This window comes from Dermacentor silvarum, chromosome 2 (assembly GCF_013339745.2).
Source record: "Dermacentor silvarum isolate Dsil-2018 chromosome 2, BIME_Dsil_1.4, whole genome shotgun sequence".
NCBI classification, from domain to species: Eukaryota; Metazoa; Arthropoda; class Arachnida; order Ixodida; family Ixodidae; genus Dermacentor; species Dermacentor silvarum.
Window position 1 is genome coordinate 245,238,823 of NC_051155.1, and position 24,716 is coordinate 245,263,538.

At 45.2% G+C, this 24,716-nt stretch overlaps 1 protein-coding gene across 2 annotated transcripts in view; it reads right to left on the reverse strand.

Moving 5' to 3' along the window:
* Nucleotides 1–1,850: 1,850 nt before the first annotated feature.
* The window catches only part of LOC119443025 (motile sperm domain-containing protein 2), a 32,001-nt gene continuing 9,135 nt past the window's right edge, over nt 1,851–24,716 (reverse strand). Inside the window, exons 2-8 of one of the 2 annotated variants that reach the window (XM_037708145.2) lie at nt 22,686–22,832; nt 17,166–17,252; nt 13,036–13,190; nt 7,967–8,027; nt 6,374–6,412; nt 3,491–3,612; nt 1,853–2,902 (exon numbers count right to left, since the gene is read on the reverse strand). In XM_037708145.2, coding sequence (XP_037564073.1) covers nt 2,843–2,902; nt 3,491–3,612; nt 6,374–6,412; nt 7,967–8,027; nt 13,036–13,190; nt 17,166–17,252; nt 22,686–22,832 — 671 coding nt within the window. In that variant the 3' untranslated portion in view covers nt 1,853–2,842. Of the gene's footprint in view, nt 2,903–3,490; nt 3,613–6,373; nt 6,413–7,966; nt 8,028–13,035; nt 13,191–17,165; nt 17,253–22,685; nt 22,833–24,716 lie in introns of both variants that reach the window. The other variant, XM_049662548.1, reaches the window with a different exon arrangement.

Here is a 24,716-nt window from a genome sequence, read left to right on the forward strand (position 1 = left end):
CGTTCCTCACATGGTTCCGCAGTTCCTGTGTCTCAAAGTTTTTCAAAAAGTCAGGGAAATAGGATAAATCACATTTTGGCCTAGTTCTGCCAATTTACCTTTTTGTACCTTGATCGGCATCAAGTGAACTTAGCTTACTAAACCAAGAAATATGTCACGTCAAGACGCATCGCTTCAGAAAACCAGCTGACATCCTGTTTGATGCCAACAGGGCGTCCACCATAGGTTCCGCCGCGCACTGAAGGCCGGATTACGGGAAAACAAAAGAAACTATCAATCAACCTTACGCTGACGTTCGCTATGGCATATGACAGGGGTCCTGGTTGCAGACAGGTGTGTGCCAGCGGCATTGTACTTGAGATGCCTTTATGTATGCATTCACAATACTTGCGCATATGCGCACCATGATGTGAAACTTTGCGTTGACATCATATACAATGACGCACCTCTCCGTAGTATGCGATATTTTTCTTTAAAGTTTCTGTTTATTTTTCTCCAGAGGTTTACAATGCGCTGAATGGCTTCTTTCGTGTTGGTGCCAAGATAGTTCTGCAAGAACTACGGGTTGCAGAAAAACGTAGGTCACATGAATCTTTAATAAGACTTATTCTAAACCGTTGCTCCGAAGGGATGAGCTGAAGTTAAGGTTTCTTCCAATGTGTCACCGCGGAGTTTCAGGAAACACTAACGCTAGCCGCACTGCCGTTGCCATGCGCTGTGCGCTGTGCGCTCACGGTGGACGGCATACTTCGAGCACTTAATTGCATAAATGTTTCAGTGCACGAAGAGCCACATCAATGGACCTCCCGCTTGGGATTTATCGCCTTTTGATCCAGCTCATGTCGGTTATCTGGCATGTTTATGGGACCACTTGACTGAGAACGTAGGATATGTGTTCTTACAATGTTCACAGAGCACCGCGTTCCATTCTCACGCTCGTTCCCTGTCGTCTCAGAAATAATTAACAAAACTCTCTAAATAACTGTTAACCCATATCAATGACGAACGCATTAAGCGTGGACCTGCATTTCCTGTTACCCTACTTCTTTAGAACCGACAGGTTCAAGCATTCCGATTTATTCTTTTTTCCAAGAACAATAACAGCGAGTAGCGGTTTACCACATGCAAAATGCTGACATTGTGCAACCTTTCTGTACTGTAACGTTGAAATAGTAACTTTTCTTTATTTGTCCACTGTACTCGGAACTGCGTAGAGCTGGCATTATGCACCAAATAAAAAAAAAAAACCTAATCACCTAAGTACGTGTATTACGATTTACTAAGTGGAGCTTGTGAGTTTTCAGAGCGTGTACCGTAGGAGGGTCCCTCTGAGGAGAAATTATAAGGTTGGCACCAGTTTTCGGGCCTACATTCACAAGTGCGATGAAATACATTGGCGTTTCAGTTAAATTTATCCTGCACTACTTAAAAAACGATTAATTCAAAAATGAATGAGGAAACTTGGCATTTTTTCGCAAGTCGAAGGGCACGTAAATCAAAGGTGATTCTTTATTTTCACATTTTCTTTCCAGTAGGCATGCCCTGCGAATCCGCGGCCTAACTTCCTCAATTCTAACGTGGGTCCTGGAGTGATTATTTAAAAGTTCTTTCACAAAAATCTGCTTAGTAAGGGTATACTTACTGTGTTAATGTTCCCCTCCTCGAATAATTGACGTCATGCAGTAGAATACCATCTACCAGCAGAGGAAATTCGTCACAGCGCCGCATTTCATTAAAGTTGCCAAACTGATTTTGCACAATTTCACTGATTCTAGCTATTTTAGCTCTGTAGCATTTATTATTCTACGAAAGTGACTTTAGCCGGAAAACACACGCTAAATCTTTGCAGAAACGAAAATAGATGAAGTAGAGATTTCTATGTCCGCTTTTATTCGCTTTCGCATCGGTTCAAATAAAATAGGGAACAAAAATGCTGTGTACGCACACCATATGAACTATAACTATTAAAGATAGCGATAAGAAGTTCGCAATGCCACATTACATAGGTAGAAATCAGTTCAGCGGAAGCCCGCAAGGTGGACGAAGGTTCATGAAATGGAAAATTGTCATGCACCCAACTGTAGCACGAAGGAAGCCCACACAGGTTTTCTCAGAAAGAACGCTTCGCAGTTGCGGAGAAGTTCGTCCTCGCCATGGGATGGACCTCGGGACCAACAACTTTCGAGAGCGGTCGTTCTGCCATCTGAGCTAACCAGGAGGCCAGCAGATCGCAGCGCGAGGGCGAATTGATCCGCAACTCTAAGCACAGGGACACTGAATATGGGAAGTCAATTCTGCAGAAAGGCGCTGGTCCCTGGTTCGATCTCCGGATCAGGACAAAATTTTGCTCCACTGCGAACCTTTGTGTCTGAGAAACCCACGTGTGTTTCCTTTGTAGCTTCGTGTGCCACACTTGGGTGGATGGAAATTCTCCATTTAATGAGCCGAAGTACATACAGGCAAATAGCTTCATCACTGTGCCATTGTTATTTTTTATTTAGTCAACAATTGCAAGAAAATCTCTTTAGAGCATCATGAAGTTCTTCTGGCCGTCGATGCGATTCCCTCTTAGTAGAGAAAGGAACATAATGATTGCTTTTCGCCTGCTGCGGAAAGCAATCATTACGTCGGCGTTTTCATGTTCTCAAGGATCTCACAACACGCCGCAGTTGTTATTCGATGAGTTGATGAAGCTGTCCTGCGGAGGGTCGTGAGGTACATAATGGAGAATATTTGGAAGCGGCTTTTCCACACTGTCTTTCCGCACAGCTCTTCTGGGCACACTAATCGCACACTTCCAGTAGTTGGTAGTCGTTCTGATGCGGTTGCGAGCGACTTGTGACTAGTAGCGGGCACGATCTCCAAGAGGTCTTCCCGGGACGTAGCTGTACTCGTAGGTGTCCTAGATGAAGCCGAGAGACGGATAAAGTAAAGATAAATGCATGAGCTGAAACTGGAGCAATTGCATTTATAGTTGTTTAAGTGTAATCAGTTCATTTTCGTGGTACATTAAAATTGCACAGGCCTTTTCTGTCGAAGCATGCTCTGTGTTAGTGACCTCCACTTCAGGCCGGACTGTGTAGACACCCATGAAGTGCTTTCTTTTTTTTTCAATTTTTTATGTGTTTACCAGATAAGGAGGACCTGTTCTTCGCATCGCGCCAGTAATTCAGTGAACCGAGTCTTACTGACGTTAGTTACGTCTCTTGTTTTCCTCCATTTTCTAGACGCACGTTCGTTCACAGAAGGATGAAGGATTTTTTTTTTCAACAATAAGCTATAGCGAATAGCTCAACTGACGAACAAACGTCCTGATGGATTCATAATCGCGGGCGTGCAGTAAAAATATTTCGTTTAAAACTTCTGGTGTTTTACATGTCAAAAGCACGATCTGATTGTCAGGCACACCATTCTTTCATTTCGCGTAAAGTTGTAAACCTCTGAGCGCCGTAGTTGCTCGTTTTCTCGTCAGTGAGCACGTCGTCCTCACCGTTCCACCCATACGGACGGGAAGGTGCTTGGCGTCGATGTACTGCTGAATGTCGTCTTTGTTGACCGTCTTCAGTCTCTCGGCGCCGTAGGGAAGTAAACTCTTGATCATTCTCAGGATAGCTGCACGGATACGAATCAAAGTGACGATAAGCACACCGTACGTACTCTGTTCGCATGCACCTTTATACGGCGAGTTGGTATACACTCATTTTGAGAGCAAAGCGTCGACAGACAAGGGGCGAAGCGAAGCAAGCAAGAAAATAGCTCGGTTCTATCTGCTTCAGTCCGTCCCTTGTCAGTTAATTGGCACTTTGTTCTCAAAATAAACGTCTGCACCTTGTTTAGTGACACTCAACTATCTGCCAGAACACGGTGGATGAATAGATTAAGGTGTCTCAACAAGACTGCAGCGCATACGATTTTTTCGGTCGTGGTTTAAATCTCTCTCGGCAGCTGGGACCGATCATAGGGTGGGGGTCCACCACAGCAGCTGGCGCGGCGCGCGGGGATCCTCAAACATGCGCTCGCGTAAAGAATCGATAGTCAGTAAGTGTGCCTTGTGTCTGCACACAAATGGGCAATAAACGAAGTTAGCCCATTTATTCGGTATAATAGCGTAAATATAGATGATTTGTAGCCTTATGAGCGATAACGAACAATTGAAACCAAAAGAAAAATTGATAAGTGAGAATATCCATAGGGATACACAGGGCTCCATAGAAAATTCATGGGGACGCTTATAGTACGGGAGGAGCAATTGCCGGCCTTTATCGCAAGGCTAAACCCGCCTGTTGCTACAACCCACCAGCACCAACCACCACCAGGGGGTGGGGGGAGGCCGCTGAAGTTTGGGGGTGGGCCAACTTGAAATTTGTGGGTGAGCTAACCTAAATTAGGGGGTGGGCTAACTTAAAATTTGGGGTGGGCCAACTTAAATTTAGGGGTGGGCCAATTTGAAATTTGGACCTATCCTTACGCATACTTAGACAACTCCAGTGGAGTTTCTGCATACTTTTAATGTCTTAATGATGCACGCGATAGCTAGAACAATGCTATAACAATTGTTTGTGACCACAACAAGGTGTAAAAAGGAGCTGTACTCGCAAATGAGACAATTCGAAGGTTCTCGTACATCTAAACGAAAATGCGCCCATGGCTTCGATCGCCTGCTCAGCTCAGTACATCTCTATCACTGCCTTTAGAGATGCCACAACGTTGTAAAATTGTACATACACACCTCCTCCTCTTATCATTATCATCCATCAGCCCTTTTCCTCCCCGTCCCTTCTCCCCAGTGTAGAGTAGCAGGCCAGAGCAAGTTACAGCTCAGGCCGACCTCTCTGCCTTTCTGTAAATAAATTTCTCTCTCTCTCTCTCTATCACTGCCTGTGTGCTAACGCCCAATCGAGGCTACGGTGCAGCAGTTTTCACATCAGATGCAACACAAGCACATCTAGACAAGCATAGGTGGAAAACTTGCTGAAACCACTAAGACGTTGTACGGTGATGGATGACCGCACTGCAAATCAAGATGAAAGAGAGAGTTCAGTAGCTGGTTTCTAGTCGCATATTCAAATTTTCTTCGCAAATAGCACGGAAAGCAGTAACACAATCGGCAAGAGCCAGTAGTGCCACCGAAAAAGTAACGTCGTGCGTTTTAAGGCCATTTTACAGCGAAATTCGTGAGCGCAGGGCTTCACGCCACTAGCGGACGACAGAAAATGATGACCCCCTAGATGACCCCCTAGAGCGTATACAGTAACTCTAGACCCCCCCCAACACTGCAGCGCTCCTGCCGGCAAAGGAAGGAAGCCCGAACTGAGTTGTAGTCAGCTCGCTCTGCAGACAGACGGCGCCGTTCAGACACCTTAATCTATTCTTCCACCGTGTGCCATAGTAACCGGCGATTTCCGGTTTTCGTCCACCTACGGGAAGTGGAGTTTCTACTGCTTCAGTGTAAGGGTTCGGATGTAAGTTATCGCCTGTGGCTAATACATCCGTCATTTTAATATTGAAAGCACATCTAGGCTCAATCTGAACTTAAACGTCCTAGTAGTTAATCCAAATTAAAACTCCATATAGAAGCCCATGTGCAGTACGGCATGAATAGCGGTTGGCGGTTTGGGTAATGGTAACCGTTGATCTGACCCGTTTCTGGTATACAAGATGTGTCTGATATCATGCACACATGCAGCCTTGTTAAGCCTGGGATATTTAAGGTTGTATGTACTCAATATTGTATTTGCTCATCAGGTTCATCTACCATCGTTAAAATAGCAACTATACCTCGTATTTAAACATTCTGCCTTAAATCTAAATCTAAAGTCGTATTTTTTCCCCTGAAACTATCGAATATTGGAACTTGCTGGCTGGAGCCATTCGTTCTCTCCTGTTGGGCAATTTCTTGCTCGAACTTGTGTGTTGCTGATCCGTTTCTTTCTTTTTTTCTCTGTAGTGCTGTGCATATTTGTACCGTTTTCATGCTGCACGATTGTATAGTTCCCCACTCCTGACATGGCCCTAAATATGGCTGCAGTATGTAAAAATAAAATAAATGAATAAATAAACATCCGCCACAATGTATTTAAAAAAAGAAGAGAGAAAAGAACGGAGCTGTATGTGCAGTTAAAACGTAAATTTGCGAAAGTGTTCAAATATGAAAATTAGCACCTATATCCTTACGTACTCGGAACTACATGGCTATGCTGTTATCAGCCTTCGGATGACTGCCAAGCGTGCGCACATTTTTAAAGACACCTATCAATTTTGGATGCAAAATAAATCACCTTACGAACATTCCGTATCATAATCATTATGCTCGGCGTAAAGCAACATATTCAAGAAAACATGCTTCGAAGCACTAAGTCAACAACAAACTTACCGTTAAGCAACCATGGCATGTTGTATATTAGTGCATTTCCTGGAAAAACAGAAAGTGTACGAATTATTTTTCCCCCCTGCAGATGTGGCTTCACGGCTGTGCCGCTTTTTAGTTCAATTAATGTATGGGGCATATGTCATTCTGTTTTAGGCTTTGCATTTCTTTTCAAAAAACAAAATATTGTCCATGGAGTATTATTGTTCATTCTCTTTTCCCGCCAGTTGTGCATCTGAGGGCAAATCCACAAAGCTTTTTGTTCGAAAGTACTGTTTGCCATTGGCCAGGCGCCTTCGTTAAAACATCACGGTTGGCTAACATCTGCCCTTAAGAACAGTCCTAGCACAAAACCTTTTTTTTTCCTTGCGCCTTCAATACTGTGTACGAAATGCATATCTATTGGTGAATGATTAGTCGCTTGGTAACATTCTTAACGCGTTTGTTACGTGCTTCAATTTACAACTCTTCGCAGCCTTTGGTCTTAAGAGACGTTTCTTTCCCGACGCTTGTCGTTGAAGGAAGTCGCCTCATCTCTCTGTATTGCAGCGCGACTAGAAATTTCGGTTTTGAAGCTTTTGTTGGTAGGAGGTATGGCGGTAAAATAGTTAAGACAGAAGCTATTTTAGCTGAGAGTTAAACTGTAATGCTTTTCTCCGTGTAGCTATCAATAATTATTTGTTAATGAATGAATGAACTAAGTTTTCTGTTTAGTATCGAGGGACAGAGATATTAGTCGGTGAACGCTGAAGGAGACGAAACGAGCAGCCTTGCGCCACCAACTCTGCGGGCTCGAGACATATCAGATCAGGTTCCTGGAATTGGACTGTTCTCCGAGGCCTTGCAGCACCATGTTATTCGATTCCTTTACAAAATTTATTTATTTATTTAGTTATTTATACCAACGCTCATACAATTGGAGGTTTCGCAGGTTTAGATACCACCGAAATATAGAACGCAAGGTTTGGCAAGAACATGAACAATGCATAGGTTTAAGCATAGCAACAGATGAAACTAGAAAGCTATGTTAAAGAAAACAAATATCTTGGAGATGTGAATGTTGAAGAATGGCGTAGGTGCAGGCTGCGCTCTTTATTCTGCAGGTAATGCTGGAATTAAGTGATGCTGTATTATTCCCTACTTTTCCTTTCTTATTTTCCTTCTCATTTTTTCATTTATTTTGTTTATTTCATGCATTCCATAGTGGAGTTTATTTTTGATGATTGGGATAGCACGCCCTTAGGTGGCCTATTTTCACATTGCTCATCGTTGAGTAAACGGCCATAACAACGAATAGCAACATTTCTAACCAAAGCAATGGAAAATAAAGAAAGAAAATACACGTAAGAATGACTTACAACGTTAAAATACTTTCTTAAAAGGAGACGAAAAGTACGTTAGTGCCCTTTACGTTGTCGAATTAAGATTCTGCTAACGAGACTCCATGAAGGTTCGTGGCCTCTTTCCATTCAGTCGTTGCGTGTGTTCGCCTCCGTCAGGGCCATAAGCAGCCTGCTTTACTATTTTGCTATTAGCTGCATCGGAGCTTTGTCAACGGGCAACTGAGTAGATAGTTTCAGGTGAAGGAAGGTCTTTTACCGAGTCCTATGGGGTACCTTGAGATGAAGACATCCACTACGAACTTGAGAAGGTCTACATCCTGCAGAAGAAAAACAACAATAAGGAGAATGCAGTAAGAGTGCAGGTTATGTTTAATATATGAAATCACGAGGTCGCTGCTGTGAGAGGTGAATACACCTCGTGATGCTCTTAACATGTTTTCACAAACGTTGCACTGCTATGGCGGTCTAGATGCCTCGGAAGTTTTAACGCGTGGGAAAGCCGAATATAAGTTAGATTTTTTCACGTTGTCGGGACTTGCTCATTAAAATCTAAAAAGAAAAGACAATTCATAGATCTTCTAATGGGAGCGAAAATTTAATGTTTTGGTTTAGCCTCCTCGAAGCCGAAATATCTTTATTTCGAAGTTATGTGTGTTTTCCTAATATTGGAACCGGAAAAAAGTTGCAAGATAAAAAAAAAAGAAAGTTACGGTTAATTTTATGGTGGTTTTCTTTTCTACACGATGCCTATCGACGGCACGACTCAGTATAGTTGCGAACATTTTTTGTGTGCCAAGTTTATAATACTGTTGCCGCGTCACTTGCCTTTATACCTACGTAAGCTTCTAAGAATTTTTTCGTAGTGCTATGCCCGATTCCTCACGCCTTTTGTAAATGCTCTCTTTATTGTTGATGGTGTGTCCTAGCCCGTACTTGTCCTACTTGGCCATTTGCTATCTTTGCTATTGCTACGATTCGTAATCGTAATAAAGAGAAGCTTTCTTGGAATCTTGGATCGACTTTCCCGCCGCTGCTATATACTGGCTATGGTCTTACCGAATAGATATCGCCAAATGCGTGGCTCATAATGAAAGCACTGACATCATGACGTCGTCGTATACCATTGTCATCACTGCTGGCTCTTGGCTGCAGATTTGGAGAATTGGCCAGTACCGTGTATAGCGTGAACAAACACCGGAGATTGCGAATCGAGGCGACCTGCGGCGGCTGGTGATCCGCGTAAAAGTGGACGTGAGGTACAACACACCGTCGTTATCATGCTGCCGTGGTCATTTTGTCATCGTCATTTAATCGCCTTCATGCCATTGTCATCAACCCATCGTTGTCATCACTCCGCCATCTGCGAGCCGTCGCCGTCATTCCATCGCCACCATGCCATATTCGTCATTGCGTACTCGTCATGCCATTGTGGTCGTTCCACAGTCGTAATTTTGTCGTGTAGTGATTTAATTGTCTGTCATAGAATATGAAAAGGCATTTAATTCAGTAGAGATACCAGCAGTCATAGAGACATTGCGTAATGAAGGAGTACAGGAGCCATACGTGAATATCTACAAAGATTACACAGCTACCTTGGTTCTCCACAAGAAAAGTAGAAAGTTACCTACCTAGAAAGGGGTCAGGCAAGGAAACACAATCTCTTCAATGCTATTTACTGATTGCTTAAAAGAAGTTTTAAGGCTCTTAGACTGGGAAGGGTTAGGAGTGAGGATCAACGGTGAATATCTCAGCTACCTCCTGTTTGCAGATGACATTGTCCTATTCAACAACAATGGGGACGAATTACAGCTAATGATTGAAGACCTTAACCGAGAAAGTGTTGTGAGGATGGGGTTGAAGATTAATATGCAGAAGACAAAAATAATGTTCAACAGACTGGCAAGGAAACAAGAAGTCAGGATGGCCAGTCAGCCTTTAGAGTCTGTAAAGGAGTACGTTTATCTAGGTCAATTACTCACAGGGGACCCTGATCACGAGAAAGAAATTTACAGAAGAATAAAATTGGGTTAGAGTGCATACGGCAAGCATTGCCAAATCCTGATAGGGAGCTTAGGAAACTGGATATCTACCTTCCGGTTAACCTCCCTGCCTTTCGCATCTCATTTATCTCTTATCGCATTCTACCGTACAATCATCGCATTCTACCGGTGCTAACATATGGGGCAGAAAGTTGGAGGTTAACAAAGAAGCTCGAGAACAAGTTAAGGACCGCACAAAGAGCGATGGAACGAAAAATGTTAGGCCTAACGTTAAGAGACAGGAAGAGAGCGGTGTGGATCAGAGAACAAACGGGGATAGCCGATATTCTAGTTGACATTAAGAGGAAAAAATGTAGCTGAGCAGGCCTTGTAATACGTAGGGTGGATAACCGGTGGGCCATTAGAGTTACAGGGTGGATACCAAGAGAAGGGAAGCGCAGTCGAGGACGACAGAAAACTAGGTGGAGTGATGAAGTTAGGAAATTCGCAGGTGCAAGTAGGCATCAGCTAGCGCAAGACAGGGGCAATTGGAGATCGCAGGGATAGGTCTTCGTCCCAGTGGACATAAATATAAGCTGATGATGATTTCATTGTCATCACGCCTTTGTCGTGCTGCCGTTGTCATCATTTCTTCGTCGTCATTGGTTCGTCGATACGCCGTCGTCACCATACAGTCGACGTCAGTCTATCATCGCCATGCCATTGCCGTTATGCCGTGGTCGTCATTCCATCGTCGTCGTTGCGTCGTCACTATGCAGTCATCCTCATGCCATTGTGGTCGTTACATGACGGAATGACGAAGATGGGATGACGATCACGGGGCTGGCGCTGGTTGCGTTCAAGTTTAATACGACCGGTAGGGATCTTGGCACTATGCGAAGACCGTGAACTACGCCATAGCACCAGAAACGCTGTGGGCCGTATTTCAGGCCAGTCGGAGAGGCCTAGCTGCCCTCTGGGCCAATCAGAGCTGACAAGATGGCGAATTCAACAATATGGCGGAACTTGTCCAGAATAGCACTCCTGGTGTTCACCGTGTTCCCTCTAAATTCATGTTGTTGCGTTGGTTCGTTAGCATGTCGTGTAGAAAGACACCATTCATAGAAACATATTCTGTAAGTGTCACTGATACAAAATTGAGAAAATTTTTGTAGTTACGAGAGAACTCATCGCTATATAAGACAAGGAACGCAGAAAGAAGTGTACACACGAGCGCTGCTTACTTCGTCCCTTGTCTTAGTTTTGTTTCTAACCATGAAATCCAATCCAACTAACGCAATTTGCCGTAATAATTGAACAAAATATTATATGAACACGGAGAATGCGGCCTAATAATATTTAGTTGTGGCTTTTTATTGCAATTGAAAGTAGCAACCACCTGACGGACAGTAAGTAGCGGTGTCTGATTTTGAATTTCCGAGCAGACAGTACTTACAAGATAAGTTGTTTCAGTTATAAGGTTTCTCAGAAATTTTCATTCCTCAGTCTCTGGTTTTCCACGCTTGTCTTCTTTTTTAAAGGGACACTAAAGAGAAACCGGAAGTTGAGATTAAATGGTAGATTATCCTTTCACGATCACAGCCATACCATTCTTACTGCAAACAGATGTTTAATAAGCGAGAAATAGCGAAAAACTGAAGGATAGGTGCTGACGCCCCTTCGAATTTCCCGCACTACACGTTCGTGACGTCAGAGATTACAAATGCAGGCCGGTCGCGATTGGTCGAGAGCGATTTATCGCTGTTAATAAAACGTAAAATGAAATACACCTTAAACGTACATAAACAGCATTTGCCAACTTTTTAAACCGTTTCAAGCGAGGAAGTACCAGTTTAGCACAAAATTAAATAATAAGAAAAATGCCATGGCGATACATCCGGTCGTGATAGTTTCGTAGTTTCGTTTTTGGTCAATGCATCGTCGCGCGCGCCTGTTCCGCTCTACGGTGTTTTGTTGCGTGTTGCTTGGCTCGAAAAACGTTGACTTCGCGGGAAACAGCCAAAAATGCCTCGTGTGTGTGGTGATGAGGGCTGCATAAATGGCCCAAGGCGCTTGCTCAGGGGCAGCGGCAGTGTTGACTCGATTGTGTCCTTTCATGTGGTGTCGCGTGGTGAGCCCCGGCTCCCCGGCGTTCGCAATGGCTCAGTGCTCTGCCGATGATAAAACGGCAAAAGAGCCAGAGAAACCGATGGTGTGCTCTCTGCATTTCTCGCCCTCGGATTATGTGTATAATACTGCCCTCGGAAAGTATCTTGGCGTGCCCCAGAGGCCAGTCCTTTCTCGAGCAGCTGTTCCCTCAATGCGGCCTTCATCAAACCCCCTACCGGTGCCCCTGCAGCAGCAAACTGGCGGCTCGGTGAGTTCTGAATGTCATTAAATAAAGCCACGAAATAACCATACCGAGTATGTGCGCAACTTTCTACGCTTGTTCTGTCGGGAACATCGTCGCCTGGCGGACCGGACGCTTCGCCTTCAATCGACGAAAACGAAGCTCTGCTTTCCGCCAGCGCGGCCGGCGGCTCACCGCCATCGCACGCGGAAACACCTACCGCTCGAGCACGGAGGATCATTTCGCGCTCCGTTTCACTGAATATCGCTGAAATGCAGTCCTGCTTCCCTGGCGAGCTCTTCGTTGCAAGGTTCAGCGGCAGCAACGGTATCCATCGCGGCGAACGCAAACACAGCGACCATGCATGCAGCCATGATGCAGCCAGCGCCTCGGCCGTTTACGCAAGCGGTGACGTATCATGGCGCATTCTGATTCGCTGAGAGCAATGAAATCTGTGACGACACTGCTTTAGCGCCAACTCTGGGGTGAGAGAAATTGAGGAAGGGATATTTGGTCTTTGTTTACGAATTTCTCCGCTAATAACTCGTATTTTTGCACCCAACAAAAACTGCATGCATTCCTGAAGGTCCCTCTTTTATTCCAGCTGAACTTCCTGTTTCTCTTTAGTGTCCCTTTAAGATATCATGTACAAGCCTTCAAAGCGGCTCTAAACGCTATACTATCACCTAGAAAGTGCAGATATCTACGGTTTAAAGTATCGTTATTTAAATCAGATTACGTGGTTTCTCAAACAAGTTCATAAGTTTAGGGGTAAAATACTAAACCAAGAAGCATGTACCAGTACAACACATCATTTTGCTTCGTCTAACGAATTGGCTTTACATTTGCTTCCGGTTGTATTGCCTAATGCTTCTTCAACAACGCATTTCCTGTGCTGCTTGGCAAAGGATTTGTAAGACTGATGAATTAAATCCATTCAAGGTGACCATCGCGTAGTACTATAATACAAAGCCACCAGTATGAGGCTATACATACGATGTTCGATACTCCAATGTCGCTGCAGTCTATCAGAACAGTTATCTTCTTGGCACCACACTCTTTGAAGAGTTGCTCGATGAAGAAAATGAAGATCCTTTTTACGCTGTCACGGTCTGCCAGTCCCTTGATGTAATTCTTGCTACGAAGGACCACTGAAAAATAGGGGAAGAATGTTATGTACCAAAGTGTCTATTGGGTATCCAATAGAGTCGTATTTTGTAATGGTTAATTTTTTTTACATTCTTCGTAGAATGTTTGGAGTCGGCCGGACGCCATGCACCGCGCCGAAGTTCTGGCTAGGATCGACTACTTTGCGTTCTGCTGCCTGCTTGCGCTTTGTTCATATGCAACGCCGTGCTGCTTGTGCAGTTGAAATGTTTTATGTTTGTCAGCACTTTGTTTTTCCATCCTGCCACAGGCACGATAAGGTTGACAGTATCAATAAATAAAATAAATGAAATGACATATGCCTTTGTGCTCTATCGGGGTGTTTGTTTTTTGACTGTGTCTGGCGGTTTCTTGTCCCGTCCACTGATTTTGTAAAGCTGCGAAGTTCTTTTTCTGCCAGCACTAGGAAGACAATGAGGTGCTTTTCATATTTATGATATTGTTTTGTTATCGATTTGTTCACCTTAATAATGGTATACATAATCTTAACAAAAAGAAACTTTGGGAATTCGGAACTTCAGAATGGTTGAAATTTCGGCGTGGTGGTACATTGTTTTCGACGTTTTTATCGCCGGATAAACACACCGACCGCACCTTGTGTTGTGTTATGCCCTTCTTTTGTGGAGCAGAGGAACCAGTTCGGCTTGTTGGTTGTACATCGGAGATGGCTACAGCGCGGACCCGACGGAGTCGAAGACACACACACGCACGCACGCACACGCACGCACACGCACACGCACACGCACACGCACACGCACACGCACACACACACACACACACACACACACACACACACACACACACACACACACACACGCGCACACACACACACACACACACACGCACGCACGCACACACACACACACACACACACACACACACACACGCACACACACACACACACACACACACACACACACACACACACACACACACACACACACACACACGCACGCACGCAGACGCACACGCAGACGCACACGCACACGCACACGCACACGCACACGCACGCACACACGCACGCACGCACGCACGCACAGAGCAAAAACAGCGCTGTGTCTGTGTGCTTTTTTGTGTGTGTGCCTCTGCGTGTGTACCGCGCTGTAGGCATCTACGATCTTCTTTTGTCGTGTTTTATTGCGATAGCAATTATATGGACACTTAAACCGGATTTCTGCCGTCGGCGTCGCCGTCGCCGTGAGGTTCCGTATAGATAAAATCTTCGCCGCGCGCCGTATGCCCGAGCGGAAGCGTGCGGGGACGCGCGCTATCACGGAGAGCGAACGCACTCAATCTCCCACGCGCAAGCAAGGAAGCGGGAAGCCAGCGCCGGAGAGAGGGGGGGGGGGGCGCACTTCTACTCTGCCAACAACCGCGTTCTTCGCTCGCCCGCACCGTCTCTTATCTCCACACGGCTCTGACCTTTCTATGCGCTGTGCATTCGCCGCTCAGTTTCCGTTGAAGCGATAGACCGCACGCACCTTCGCCTACAGCTTACCTTCGCCCTGCTGCAGGCGTATGCGCTTGCTGCAAGCGTTTTGACAGTCGTTGTCTGCAGTAATTCAGTGTGATCTATTCATGTTTGTTTGTGCGCGCTCACACCACGCTTGTTCATTCAGTTAGTAATAGTCGGGCCACATTTTCCAACGCACGCTACACATGCAATGCTGCCCGGATCGGCAGTGCAGCGCTACAGGTGTGTCCCTTCGCACGCGCTGCCCACGGGAAGCGCTTCTCATCAACACCACCGTTTCACACGCGCCTTCTCGTGGTCATCGAGTCTCTCTTCATGTCGTCTACTTACGCCGCAGCACACCTGCTTACTTAATCAGCTCATGTTTACTACAATTCATATTGCTACCAAAGCCGCTCACCTTACTTCGTATGACATTGCTGTGTTGCTATCGCATTCATTGCTTCGCCCTTAGGGCGAACTGTGACATTTTTTTCATTCGAAGATGCAAACATCAAAGAATGCAATGTGTGTTGATGTGTGTTATCTTAAGAAATTACGGTGGTATGCTACTTCTCCTTAGTTATTGTTACGATAGGAGAAATTAGATGTCCGGCCAAAAAACTGCAATTAGGGATTTGTCGCTGCTGTGTTCCAAATTACTGTTGGCAAGAAGTCAGCAAGGCGTTTTACTACGGGCAAAATTCAGGGACGGGAACATCTGGTAACACCAATTTTCGCGCTCTAAAATGTGGTCGCTTATGCTGCTCGCGCATTTGCTTGTTCCTCAAATGTTTATGCACGTAAATCTCTTGCAAAAAAAATATTCGATTCTTAAGGCACGCGTACCGCGTGGCTGTTAAGCATACTCGCCCGCTGATAAAGTGTGCTTTGAAGCGAGTGAGCAGCGGTTACGTGACACCCACTTCGTCGCCTCCTTCATTTCTACTCACGAGTGACCGAGGGAACCTGCATCGTTTTCCTTTATGCGTACAACACAAGGTCTCCGATGCCGGTGGCCATAAAGCAGTCGTTTACAATAATGGAGCTTGCCTCGAGCTGCCGTCGTAACGCATCAGCGAAGACGACGCGTGGAAAATGGCAGGGCGTTTTCAACGCGTTGCTGAAAACGCCGCTTTCGGTGGTCGTTACGTCTATTCAGCGTAGGGAATGAAATTTAAAAACACTCACTACGAGCAAGTTCAGAAACGGAGCCCTTGGTGCCTTCGGCACTCAAAACTGTCACCATGCAGAAAAGACGAGAAAAAGCTTCCCATCGTACGCAGGTTCGTTTTCGAGGAAATCCGTAAAATAGGAAAGTTTATTGATGTGTTTCTAGTTTAGGCGACTGCCGTGAACGTGGAATGTGTATTGCGCTATTGCGTTCTGATGGTTGCTGCAGAATACAAACGGAACTCTGTAAACTGCAGCGTAAAATGTAACGAATTTTGTGACATTAGTTATTCGCGAATTTGATGCCCCACCCCCGCCACGGGTTACCATAAACCATTTAGCTTTAAAGGCAAATTGCGTCAATATGCCGGACTATGTAAAACGCTAAGTTTCAGACAATGAAGATACGCTGTAGCCGCCCTGCAACATTGCCGCGCGACTGGCCGCTCGAGGTACTTTGCGTGTATTCGCGGGCTTCTTTCATGCTCGGAAAAAACACTTTTATGTAGCACGTATTGAGCAACAGAAAGCTGTATCGGGAGTGTTTCAGGTAGCGCTACAATTTTCTCATTGACAATTTTAATCTAATTATAATATTTGAGAAGTTGATTAATTAATTGACTAAATTTGTAATTAGGTGGAATGCAAAAAAAATCCGAGTATCTCCAAGCGACGGCAAACTACCTTGGTTCTGTCAGCTACGTGACATGTGCATATTTTTAAATCATTGGTGCATGATAGTTGGGACACCCTCTGTAGTAGTCATTGATAACCAATTTAGCCAAAGAGAAATTTTGTTGCAGTTGGCCTTTAAGTAGCTGTAACTCATTTATTCATTTAAACTGACGAGCTAAGCGTAGATAGTAAAGACAGTTTCGTAGTAAACAGAAGAGGGGACACTCAGAAACTATTAGTATTTCCCCCTTAAGAAACAATGCAGTCAACCTGCAGTCAAGCGCCGCTTACATGAATGCAACGGAGGAAGTGGAGCATTCCATCGCGTTTCTAACGCATCGCATTCATGGCAATGCGCTAGGAAGGCGAATCGTAGTAATGCGACAGGAGAAAGTAGTTTGAGACGATATAAGTCATTTCAAGCGGTGCGTTTAAACGCTAGTGCATTGAAGGAGAGAGGGAAATTTAGGCTTCGGCGTGTGCTCCCCTGCACTCGCCGTTGTAACACTGAATTGCTGAAAAGAAGATCCGACTTGTTTAGGACGTACATGTACAACGCTGTCGAATGAGCATAGCGTGATGTGCTAAGCAATTCGACCCGCCAGCTGCCGTATTCACGTAAACTTAATCATAGACTGTGGCTAAGAAGAAAACTCACGAACGTGGCACCCCGCCATGTCTTTTCCATGAGGGTAGACGATGCACTGCTCGAGAACTGCCCTTGGTAGAATCTCCTCTCGAAGTTCTGCGGTTGAAGTATACATGTACGCAACGTGTTAATTACGCCATTAACCCCCACGCACGGCACTCGCGCACTCGCGCACTCACTCACTCACTCACTCACTCACTCACTCACTCACTCACTCACTCACTCACTCACTCACTCACTCACTCACTCACTCACTCACTCACTCACTCACTCACTCACTCACTCACTCACTCACTCACTCACTCACTCACTCACTCACTCACTCACTCACTCACTCACTCACTCACTCACTCACTCACTCACTCACTCACTCACTCACTCACTCACTCACTCGCAGCAAGCTCATCCATGCTTGTGGGAGCATGCAAGTATGTTGTCGAGAAAGCCGGAAATAAACAGAAATAAGTAGGATACACTTTATTTACAAAGTTTGAGGCTCTTAGTCGAGGGCCTCTCTTGTGACAGACGTCATATAACAGAGCTTCGGCTTTTTAATGCGAAATATTCTTGCACGAGTCGCACAGTTTTTGTATCTGGCTTTTTTCGTGGGCTGATCCAGACAGTACAGTCTGAATAAGAGCAGCCAGTAAAAGAAAGGAAACATCATTGCGCCTCTTGAGAAGCTGGTTTGCATCAAAGATCTGGGCCCGCCTTGCTTTAGGATTTTAGGTAGCACTTGTAATAGTGCGAGAGTCGGCTGAGTGCTGTCCCGCTCTGCTCAGGTTTTCAAGTTTCAAGCTCAAGCCCTCTCGCGGAAATGCGAACTAGCAATTTAAGACAATTCGATCTGGTCGCTTCTTAGTCCTAAAGAGAGAGAAAAAAAAGAGAACAAAAGGATGAAAAGAAAGACAGAAAGAAAAAAGAGAACCTTACCCTTAAGTATGGCTTTTTGGGCTAGTTGGTTAGATACATCAGAGGTGGTCATAGTGCTAGAAGACACAGACAAGAACGAGAGAACAGGACGAGCGCTAGCGCTCGTCCTGTTCTCTTGTTCTTGTCCGTGTCTTCTAGCGCTATGACCACCTCTGATGAACCTTACCCTTGTCCTTCGCGTGCATTACGCCGCATTGCAACAAGTTGTTAATAGAAGCGGCAGTACGTCAATCTTCCCCATGGTTCTCATGTGGCACCTATTAGTACTTTGTGATGCAATGTGACACTGCACCTTCTTCTGAATTATTTCACTTTTCCCAGCCCTGTCCTCGTGTTGCATTTTAGCAGCGCCTTTGCGTTCGATCCAGGTTGTAAGGGAGCAGCTTGCAACTCGTAGCAGTTTCTTCGGCGGATTACAATACATCAGCCGTCATTACATCACCGCGGCCGCGTCGCCATAGCCTTGCTGCTGTCGTCATACACACGTTTGTATCGCGCCCACACTTTCCCGCCTTTTACAAACATGCTGGTTCATGTGGCAATACTTTACAGAACCCTAAACTATGCTGGATGGCCAGCTACCGGCAAAAGGCTTCGCATAACATTGATTCCCGGAATGCGTAGGTTCTGCATAATATTTATTAAGCATGCACAATCAATGGCGTAAGCGAACAGAACGTTATCTTTCACTCAAGTCTCTAGTGCTGTTCACGTCAGCTCCAAGTGTCCGTGTCCCATGATTCTTTTGGCGCTCTGCAATACATTGTGATCACGTTGCGATTTCACGCAAAGTGGTGGTGCGTTATTGAGTTTTTATTTTCACGGCACGACCCTAGATTTGTTGTTGAAGAAGCCGAGACATTTTGCGCTGATAATCCCAATCGCGCTCACAATACCTAGTGCTGGACTTAACGTCTCGCTGATCGGTATCAAGCTATTTGTCGAAGCGAAAGGTTGGCGCCAATTCGATGAGAAAAATAAGACCAGGCTCTCAGCAGAACAGTGATCAGCGAAAGTTTTATTTCGGAACCAACGCTGACTTGTGTACTTGGGCAACCGCTTTAGCCGATATGAATGAATAATTTGCAATAATTTTTTTCATTATGACAACTGTTGGGAACAGACTTTTCATTTATACCTTCAAATTCTTATTTATTGAATTTCAAGGAAAAAAAAAAGCAAATAGAAGCAGCAAGCTCAACCGCTTCCGGTAACTCACAATGAAAAAATTATAAAAATATATATACAAATACCACGTAAAGGGACTATAACAGCAATTGAAGCGAGTAACTCTAATGCGTTAGTTTACAGCCTACATCAAGTCATCATACGTTTTAGTCAATTTTGTAAATGCTCTATTTAAAATTGGTGACGTACTTGAAAGCGGTGCGTAATTATGTCAGTTTTGTTTGCTTTAGGCGTCCGCTTACGGAATTTTGATGTCTTTTTACTTTTTTACTGCGTTTTAAAATTTTTCTTAAGTTTATTGAACTTTCATGGTTCTGGAAAATTTTTGTAAAAAGCTGGAGGCTTAAATCGAAAATCTGCTTGGAACAGTGCGTAAGCTTTAACTTACCTTTTATTTAAATGCAACCAAAACTTCCCACCGGCAAATTCGTTAGGCCTAAAATGAGAGTGATCTTTTTCATTTCACTTGTATTTGAATTGGGAAGCTCAAAAGTGAAGTTGCCTAAAAATTAGGGTTGCGAGAATACTCCAAGTTTGTATTACGAATAGAATAATACCTGTTACTTGATACGAATTCGATTCGAGAAATCACAATTCGAAGTTGTCAAATATTCGTTCATATTTTTTAATACATAAGGAATAACAGCACTTGTTGGGGTCTAGAGGAAAGATGGCTTTGTGGACTGTTCCGAATGATTCTGGTGCAGGAAAGGTGCGGTTATTGCGCAGGGGCGCCACTTTCTGAGGGAGTGCACGCAGCAAATAGAGCTTGTGCTTAATAAATTGCAGTCGTTCAAGGAGAATGGCTCGCATTTAGGCTGTCCATATACGAATTCATTCTAATTTATTATCTGGCCAGTGTCACTATATATGCTTGCATCGCGTTAAAACTATGTGTGGTGCTGTGGTACCCCACTTTTCCCCTTCAACTAACAAAACATTGTACGTGCATCTGGTAACGTTGATGTGACCAGATTCCTCGGGTGTCAAAGCGGGACAGGGGGAGGTGTTCGTATATAGATTAAAATGGAAAGATTAATTTTTTTTAAATTTCCAAGTTTTGTTTACGCTCCTTACCGAGCTGTTCAGTAAATTGACTCTTCAGCACCTTCTCTGTGACTGTCCTCGCTACAATTTACAGAGACGATCGCTCGTACACGCGATAGCGCGTTTTGAACATAGACCTCTAACAGAGGAACTTATTTTAGAATGCCGAGATCACGAGCCATCGCAGCGGAGGGCGACGAGGGCACTGCGCCAGTTTATAACGGCAACAGACTTAGACAAGCGGCTGTAGCCCGGACAGATGTTCATAGTGCTGCAAGTGCTACTGTGCTGTGCGACCTGTGACCGATTGTGATTGCGTATCTGTGCTCCTTTCTTTCTCTATCTCTACTTTCCTGTCACTTTACCTCCCCCTCCCCTCTCTCCCCAGCGTAGGGTAGCAAACCGGATCTTCCCATCTGGTTAAACTCCCTGCCTTTCCCCTTTCTTCTGTCTCTCTTTCTTGCACTTGCCTTTCGGTATTATTGCACGTGCTTTCAACACCCCATGCGCGATAAGCAAGACGGTGTGGTCAGTGCGCTTTGGATTCGGTATACGGCTCGTTGGCCAACACTGAGATGCCCATTGTAGCTGGAGCTAGAGGACCTACGAGTTGTAAGTGGTCATGTGTTTCGAGAAAGGTGTGATCCTTTTAGGACAGATAACTTTTCGCTTGTACTTGTGGGATTGATCAGAATCGCGCTCTCGTAAGCAAAATCGCAAATCTTTTTTAAATCTTTTTTTTCTCTCTCTCATTGTCCACTTTCCAACCCCTATATCCCCACCCCGGTGCAGGGTAGCAAACCGGAAACTCGCCTCTGGTTAACCTCCGTGGATTTCCTCTCTCACTCTGTCTCTAACCAATCAGCCGAGGGCAAGTGAATGGTCCTGAACCGTTACGAGATCGCACTAGAGGTTGTGCTGCCTAACTTACGGCAGAGTTACACCTTTCCGCCTGCCTCTCAAGTCTTTTTGAAGGTGGCACGACCACACACGAAAATGTGAACAGCCGATTCGGCACCACAGGGCAGGCATTTCGGGACCACTCTGAGTCCAGAGAGGCCTAGGCGAGACGAAACACTGTCCTACACGTAAGCAATGGGACAGTGAGACCACGGCGATGAAAGCGCGAAGTGCTTCGCCTAAATTGGGACGTCTGGTCACCTTAGGTAACGTGCTGTATATCTTGTTTCAGTAGTGTCGATGCCCCGCGATGCTCCTTATAATTCAAAGCAGTTCTTTCAACAAGCTCCTTAGTTTCCCTGGCGTCTAGTTGCGAATTGCATCGCGTGCAGTTGTCATATAATAAATATAAACTTCTAAACATTCATATCTGCGGCGGGATGGGAATCAGAAATGAACTCACACAAAAGTCATTCCTTGAGGAATAAAAGGGGCTTCACAAAGTATTTTGCTCAGGACGCATGTTCCGGAAGCCATGAGACTGCTAGATTGATAAAGTGGCAACCACGAGGATCGTATGCGTATTTTTGTCATGTCGCCGCCTGGCGTCAGAGCGTCCAATTCGCTACGTTTATAACCCCGCTAGTGTTTTGTGCACGTCAAAGTGCTTACTGGGAGATGTAGAGTTTCAAAAAAGTCGCACTGGAGGACGAGTAGCGATGCAGTGCTGTTGAAAGCATGAAAGCGATGAAAGTTTGGAGCTTCAGATTGACATATTTTTCAGATAGCCAGAAAACGCCTCGAAGATGTGCCTGGCGACCTCTCTTCCGTCTAATGAGACGCAAGCTCTTCAGACGCTAATGTGCATAATTATATCTAAAGCGAACTGTATCCGTGTGTCGCTAAAGTTCGAGAGAAGACTACGTCGTCCCTCATCGTACGACGGTTTCAATCGCCATTTTCTTCGTTTACTTTCCGTACTATACGTGAGTGAACATCAGTGCAAGATGTATTATGGGAAAATAATGACCTTCGTAATTAGGTCTTCGCTTTTCTTGCGCAGCTAATTAAAGCCGTGCTTTAGACCGATCCACGTTCAAGACAATTTCAGCTCTCCATACACATTGAGGAAAATTGCACCCTTAAGGGTGCTTTCTCGTGTCTTTAACTCACCTTCTTAAATCCATAGAAAACGGTGTTTAAGAGAACTAATATACCCATTGAATGTGTGATATCTTTCTAGGCGGCATCGTAAGAAATTCCATGCCGCAATGCTTTCGTATGACTCCGCAATAACGCGCAATGGCTTTCGATCGGCCACTATAGCGGCGTCATGGCTCAGCGTGAAATGGACGATCGCTAAGACGCCATGGAAGCGGGCGATAGGCGCCGAAATTACGGCGAAAATGCGTATCACGTGGTCAGCGCTCAATGTACGCTCTTTTGCGCGCGCGCGCTCACCGTGCAGCTTCATGGCGCGCCTCCAGCGAAGCATGTCAGCCACGAACTTGTGTGCATTCGGCATGTTCAGGCGCACCTGACACACGATGTTGCGGCAGTAGTCGTCGTCCTCCATCACACGCAGCAGTTCATCCGGGTAGCACAGCTCTGTAAGCGTTGGTTCGGAGAGGAGAAGGGACAGGTAGAAGGTGAAATAGGGTGAGCTTGAAGGGAATACACTATCTGGTCACGTAACACTGCAATATACATGTGGCTGAAAAATTGGGTGACTGACCAAGTCAGAACGAAAACTTGTCGACTTTTCCGATTCCGTACAAAACTCTCGTCACAGGTGCCGAAAATACGTCGGAAAGGAGTTCCATGTGGTTACCGCTCAATGCGCGCAATTTTGCGCGCGTGTGCTTCCCGTGCAGCACCATGGCTGCACGGTGGTTGTGAACTCGGCTTCAGATTGCGTGTCAAATATCAACAAGAGCTACGTAGGAAACCCGAAACGTCAAGCAGCTTTTGTTTTGACTGGATCAGTTACCACATATTTCAATCGAGCTGAAAGAGAGTGGTGTATCGGGCTTCAGATTTCGCCACTGTGGCACTAAACATGATACACCAGCAAGGAAAGAAAGAAAGCGATAGAAAGTAGAGGCAGGGCCACTGCTCGTTCAAAGCTATGTTTGCAAAAGAACTAGCCCAACTAGTTACATATATAGACATCATCCATGATCGCAGATAAAATTTTAAATGATCAGTCTCATCGCGACGTTTGACTCGCACGATCATTGGGATTGAGATTTCCATGCGCAGTTACGGTAATGCGCGCGTTGGTGCTGTCCATGAAGGCAGCACGTGCTCCCTTGTATGATTCTTGACGTAGTCAGCGGCATCGGCTATATAAGCATTTCCGCATGGCCGCAGGATCTGATCAGCATTCATGCAGCACAGTCGGAATATGTCCAGCGTGCTACTTCCCTGCGTTGGCCGGCCCGGTATACCTTAGTGGATTTGGTGTTGCGCTGCTGAACACGAGGTCGCGTTCTCGATCTCAGTCGGGGCGGCCGTATTTCGACGGGGGCGGGATGCAAACAAAACGCTCGTATACTTGGATTTGGGTACACACTAAAGAACCCCAGGCGGTCAAAAATTAACACGAGTCCCACCACTACGTCCTGCCTCCTAATCACATCGTCATTTTGACACGTAAAACCCCAGGATTTAAATAATTTTAATCTTTCTTACATCGCTGCTTGAATATATATGCTGTTGGATTCACCAAGAGTACTTGTCTAGTCAGCAGTCGGCGAAGATCAACGCAAGTCTTTTTTCATGACGATGCATGAATACATAGTGGAAACTGCGGTCACCAATCTAAGCCATACGGTGTTTCCTAAAAAATCACTAGAGGGAACTGCGGCGCTAGTGTTTGCGGGAATCACCAGCAGCGTGGTCCAGCCGGCATGGGAACTGTGGGAATGGACATTTATTTGCCTAAACTTCGTCCTTCTGGCTTCAACGGACTTTGCAACTTTGCAAGTTGATCACGTAGGACAAAATATTGCGTCATTAGTGTGACAATTAGCGATGATTATGCGTGTGCGCAGAGCGTTATTGCCGTGCTGCATTTATGAAATATATGATTGCTTAGAAATTCAGGTCAATCCGGACTGTTAAAGGTTGGTAAGTAAAACCATAAGAGCATTTAAAGAGGCAAGCACGAAGATTAGACGAATCCATGTAATAAGCCTTTCTTTCCAGAGGCACGGTCGCAGTGCCAGAGTTCATGGTGATGACGCCTCTCCCCACCAAAGAGGTTTCAGCATAGGGTGTAGTGACTTAGCTACACTTTTCTGGGCTCTTTATGTCTCTCGTCGCGTGTTTCTGTGGCGACTATCTCAGATGATTAAAATTAGAGGACTCGAGCTGAGATGAGAATTTTTGCTTACCAAGCATTACAACGGTGGCGAACGTCAGTGTTTCACTAATACTCTAATCACTAATACCATTATTTATCAGTAAAATTTGGCAAATCAGCTCTGC